This window comes from Recurvomyces mirabilis (genome assembly GCF_035927965.1).
Source record: "Recurvomyces mirabilis strain CCFEE 5264 chromosome Unknown scaffold_36, whole genome shotgun sequence".
Taxonomy (NCBI): Eukaryota; Fungi; Ascomycota; class Dothideomycetes; order Mycosphaerellales; family Teratosphaeriaceae; genus Recurvomyces; species Recurvomyces mirabilis.
This window is the reverse complement of record NW_027041970.1, coordinates 2,767-7,896: the sequence shown is the minus strand read 5'-3', so window position 1 is coordinate 7,896 and position 5,130 is coordinate 2,767. Positions and strand designations below refer to the sequence as shown.

Sequence of the window (5,130 nt, the reverse complement as noted above, 5' to 3'; positions counted from 1 at the left end):
ACACCCAGCCCACACACCCACACTTCCCATCTCTAACCACACAACCACCACCCATCAGAATAACTTTTCAAGCAAAAAACACTCAAATCCCCACACCGCCCCCCCCCCCCCCCCCCCCCCCGCGCGGAACAGCCTTCGCCACCTTACAAGGGCTGAAAAATTTGGCCTTGACACCCTTGATATAGTTATCCTCGTTGATCAATTTCTGGATGATGGGTTGAGAATTATGTTCATCGAACGCAGCTCTCGAAGCGTAATGCTCGAACATATGGAAGACATTCCTATCATCCGCATCTCGGACGAGGTAGTACTGTAGTGTTCCGGGTTCGGACTTGGCGTGCTCGTTCGTGTAGGCGTAGATGGCTTCTAAGGCATCGGCGTGTTGGGGGTGGGCGTAGACCTGGTCACCACTTTCTGTTGAGGAAGAGTCGTTCGGAGGGTTTGTGAGGTGGGGAAAGGGTGGGTAGTGCTTACGGTGCCGTAGATTACGAATTCGCCTTCGGGAATCTGGAGGTCTTCGGAGTCGGAGAGGAAGTCGTTGTAGTGGAATTCGGCTGGGCTGGGCATTGTGCTTTTTGAGTTTATTGTCTCTACGTTGATTCTGAGCTGGTTTTTCCTCTCGAGAGGGCTTTACATATATATAGACTTCTGAGTAACCATCTGAATCGATCCATGCTGGGTCGTCGTCGTGTGTGGCGGCATAGCTGGTGTTTAGTCAGCATTGTGGTTCGCGTTTGACCTCACGCGAGACCGCTGTCGTCTGTCGATCTCCCTTCCTTTCCACTTCCTCCCTGGACGGCCACTACTGGCACGTCGTTGCCCAGATGACACGGAGACACTGCGAGGCAACAGCATAACTCGGAAAGAGGCCGAAACTATGTACAGAATGCATAAAATTCATGACTAAAGGCCAGCACGACTGAGCGTTTGAGAACTCATTAACTTGGTCAGAAACAGAGACACAGTACAGCACCTCGCACAAGTCAGTGCTTACTGCCTTTCGGAATGGAGCACCGGCGCGACACGTTGTGCGGTTTGCACGACACATGCTGACCCGAAGAGTCGTGATCATGCTTTGGTCCCAGCACAGACCTGGCTTCGCTGACGGCGCATGAGATGAGGCTACAGTGCTGCATAGCCGGACATCTGCCGCCTCGATCATGGCATATACGGCTGCGATAACATAGACCGCGGAAATCACTAGTTTCGGATCGTCAGGCATCAACGCTTCTGCAGGCGAGGAAGACATAGGAACCTCGCCCCTCAGTTACACAATCTCATGTTTGTGACCTAAATGCTCCAAATACCCTTGTCCAATGCGTGTAACCTACTGTCGATGACAGTCAAGGTGCTTTCATCCTTCATGCCGTCAAGAACGTCAAGCGCGCTGCTCGCACCCTTTCTAGCAGCCCGCTGTACGTCTTTGTCCCAAACCATCGTTAAGTCGCCGTGCAGGAACGCTAACGTTAGACGTCCAATAACGAAAGAGCTGACCACAACTCACTGAAAGCGCATCTCCCTAACATCCGTCTACGAACGCGCATCACTTTCACTTCCGCTCCCCTCTTGCCCCTTCGACTCCCCAGGACCCGTGATTGGACTTGTAGGCACTCCCGAAGTGTCCTTCTTCTGCGTGACCTCACCAAAGACGATCACACCAATGAAGACAACACCCATCATGCCAGCAGAAACGCCATATGCTATGATATAGGGCCTTCCAGCGTTGACAAGCTTTAGGCCGAGCCCACCGTTGACCATGCCGAGCAGGATCGCTGTTCGACCCGTGAAGATGTGAGCGTAAGACCAAGCTGTCCGCTTCTTCACTTGCTTAAAGATGTTGTGGTGGATCGTGCCGAGGATCGGCATGAAGGATAGGACGCCAAAGAGAAGCATGCCGATGATTGCATGAGGCTGATTCAAGTAGGAGTCTTGCCTTGCCAGATAAATTCCGAGACCTGCTGCGGCGATGAAGACGACGTAGCTGAAGATTTGTAGGCCTCCATGGACCCAAGCTAGCCCTGGGAAGCTGGCTAGACGGACAAGAACGGCACCAATCGGGAAGATGGCGACGAAGGCGATGGAAGCCAGAGCACCGTGGGCTTGCATCATAGGTGTTTGCATCTGTCCTCCAGCCGTGCTTGATGAGGAGGTCGTGTTCGCTACCCCAGCGAGGAATGGATTTGCATCTGGACCTCCTGTGGCCTGCGACAGATCCCACTGGAACCCCCCCGATTTGTCATGATGAGAAATCGCAGTATTCAAGTCATCAGAGTTGATGGGCAGCCCTTGTAAATGAGCGTAGACCCATTGGCTGACGATGTCCTGAAAGTCCATCTTGCCTGTGCTCCAGCTGCTGCAGTTCTTGCATAGCACATTGGCCGTCATTTTGCCGTTCGCTATCCCAGAGCCCTCTAACAAGACGACGTCGGCAGCGGCATTATGTGTCGGCATTTGATGCCCAGGTGCATTTCTTGGGGAGAGCGTCACGTTCTTGCCATCCGCTGAAGCGTACATAACAAACATGTTGGCGTTACTCATCGCTGTACCCTGTGCAAGCGCTACCCAAGAGTATGTTGTCGGAGCCGACAGTTGGAAGTAGATATCGCCTGAGGCTGAGGTCGGTTCTTTTCGGGGTACACTGACTGAGTAGCAGACATCTGTGTCTGGGCAGGTGCTCAAAATGGCTGCTCCATTGGGTTTAGAAAGAGCATTGCCTGAGCAGTTGTTACCAGAGACTGGGAGGTGCTGGAAATCAGCTGTCAGAGACTTCGAAGGGTAAAGATCTGGGTTGGGGTTGGAGGAATCAAGACACATTGCGACCGTGCCGTTCTGTTGGCTTGGGTCGGCGAGATGCGGATTGATCTGTGTGCAGCCCAAGACATTATTCAATGGATAGTAGTCGACCCACGCGAAGCACATCTCGTCCCGGCTTGATTGGCCGCCAGCGACCGGCGTGGTGTCGTTCATAGTGTCGTACTCGCAAGTGGTGATAAGCTGATCTCCAGGCAGCAGCTGGATGTTGCTCAAAGCTTTGGAGAACTGGTACCCGTACTGGAAATCATACAGTTCCGACAGAGGTGCAATCTCAGTGCCATTGCGAATGATCTGTACGCGGGCATTGACGCCGCGGTAGTGCATATGATGGAAGACTGCAACGGCCGTTATCCCTTCGGCAGGCCACTTGCTTGTGCATTCGGGTGTGCAGATTGTTGAGTGTGCTACGAGTGGCTTGCCTGGGTCCATAAACCAGCCATTGACTTGCATATCGCCTAGAGTCAAAGTTCCAATTTCAGTTGCCACTGGACTATCAGTGTAGATGAACTCGTAGCTCGCAGCGTCCGTCTGGTTTGCGGTCCCACCAGGGTTGTTGTAATGTGTCTCTAGCATCGCATACTGGTACAGGTCGGCGCCGAACGGTTTACCAAATCCGTCTTCGAATGTGCGAGCAGACATGCCTGGAGCCCACTCTGTGACAAATCCATTGCAAGGATTTGAAAAGTTCTGCCAGTTGCAATCAGCCGGCTGGCCGAGCATGCTCTCGAACTGGTCAGCGGGACCATAGCATGCATAAAGGACTAAGTGATGAAGCAGTGGACTTGCTTTGGGCGGTCGTTCGCCAATCAAATAGCTTCTATTTGCCGTCGTCGGCATTTTGTGCATAGAGTAGCAGTAAGTGGTCTCATCGGTAGGAATAACTACCTCCGGCGAGACGACAGTGAAGTTCTGACTGTTGTTGGTAGTGCGAGCGATGTCCAAGGAGATGGCGTTGCTAGTGCCTAGCTTGACGTATTGCTTCCCCATGTCGCCAGCTGCGTGCTGTGCGAAGGTGTTCTGATCAGAATGAGCATAGATCATCCATTGAAACGAGTCGATAGCAACATTGCCTTGATCTAGGAGACAGTCGGCCTGGTTCTTCTTATCGAAGATGAAGGCAGTGACTCCATTTGCCTGGTAGCCTTGCTTGAATCGCATGTTTTTTGTTTGGTCTTGAGAGATCTCGGGTACAATAAAGCCTGTCGCATGGCGGTTCTCAAACATGAAGGTGCCATTCTGGTCTGTGTATCCGACTGCCATATCGGCCCCAGTCATCGCGCCAGTCTGGCTGAAGCCCACGGCAAGATAACCGCTGGATTTGGACGCAATCCCGTATGTCGAGTACTCGTCTCCAAGCGTCCAGAAGAGCTGAACATCTCCATTCGCTCCATCCGTATCTAGGGCGGCGTTACCATCGAATTGAGTCTGGCTGAAGGGTACCCAGGCTAGTGTTGAATTGTATGATGCAGCTGCCTGCGCTCCCGAGCCCAAGAGGGCCAACGCGAAGAGAGCCAATGCCATATTGGTGGAAGTAAAGTAACAAAGACTCTGAGACGAAAGTGTCGTAGAGGTTACAATAGAAAGAGAAGGGAGACGAGAAGGACACACGCCCTACTTGTTACCAAGATTTTCTATTTGGTTGCCTATAGCTTATGCCCCATGCTGCAAGGCGCTTCCTGCTTGGTGGCATGGTGATCCTACCGCACCTGCGCTTCGTTACTGCGATGCGTAACCGAAGGCATCAGGTTTCGCGAAGTGGCGCTTAATGCGATATTCGCTGTCTTGGCTGCGAGTTTCGCAGAGATAACAAGCTAAGCCGTAACAACGAGTCAATTCATATGCTGGTGCAGCTCGCGTTCTCTTAAAGCTATTATTATCGACTCGTACGTATCGTCGAGCTACGTATTCCGCCGCTAAGTAAGCCTCGAACTAGGATCTTTGTTATTCTATTCTTATTACCTAATAGCTAAGATTACTTACTCTATAGATATTTTATATAGCAGAATTAAGTAAATATCTATAACTTTTTAAAGTTTATAGAGCCTAATCTTTTCTAATACTAAAGTATAACTATAGCTATTTATAAGAGTACTAGCTCCATCTAATAAAATCTATAATACATATCTATAATATACTAAAGTTTAGAGCTTAGTAGGTAGGTAAGATCTTTAGGTAATTAATTAGATAGTAGCTTATTAACTAACTTCTATCTAGTTATAAAGAAATATAGTAATCTTATATAGCTATTACACTATATTGATTAGTAAGAGTAAGCTTATATCTACTAGAAAGAGGAGTAAAGTAAGCTTAGCGCTA

General features: G+C 50.3%; 2 protein-coding genes across 2 annotated transcripts; both read right to left on the bottom strand.

Annotated features, from left to right (window-relative positions):
- Positions 1–82: 82 nt before the first annotated feature.
- LTS14_009987 (uncharacterized protein) lies at positions 83–567 on the bottom strand (the record flags this gene model as incomplete). Its single annotated transcript, XM_064842665.1, has 2 exons — positions 83–400; positions 475–567. 2 exons carry the CDS (start codon positions 565–567, stop codon positions 83–85), a joined length of 411 nt encoding a protein of 136 aa, XP_064689662.1.
- A 963-nt stretch (positions 568–1,530) lies between these two features.
- On the bottom strand, positions 1,531–4,335 carry LTS14_009986 (uncharacterized protein; the record flags this gene model as incomplete). The annotated part of the gene is made up of 1 exon (XM_064842664.1): positions 1,531–4,335. One exon carries the CDS (start codon positions 4,333–4,335, stop codon positions 1,531–1,533), a length of 2,805 nt encoding a protein of 934 aa, XP_064689661.1.
- Between the last annotated feature and the right edge of the window lie 795 nt (positions 4,336–5,130).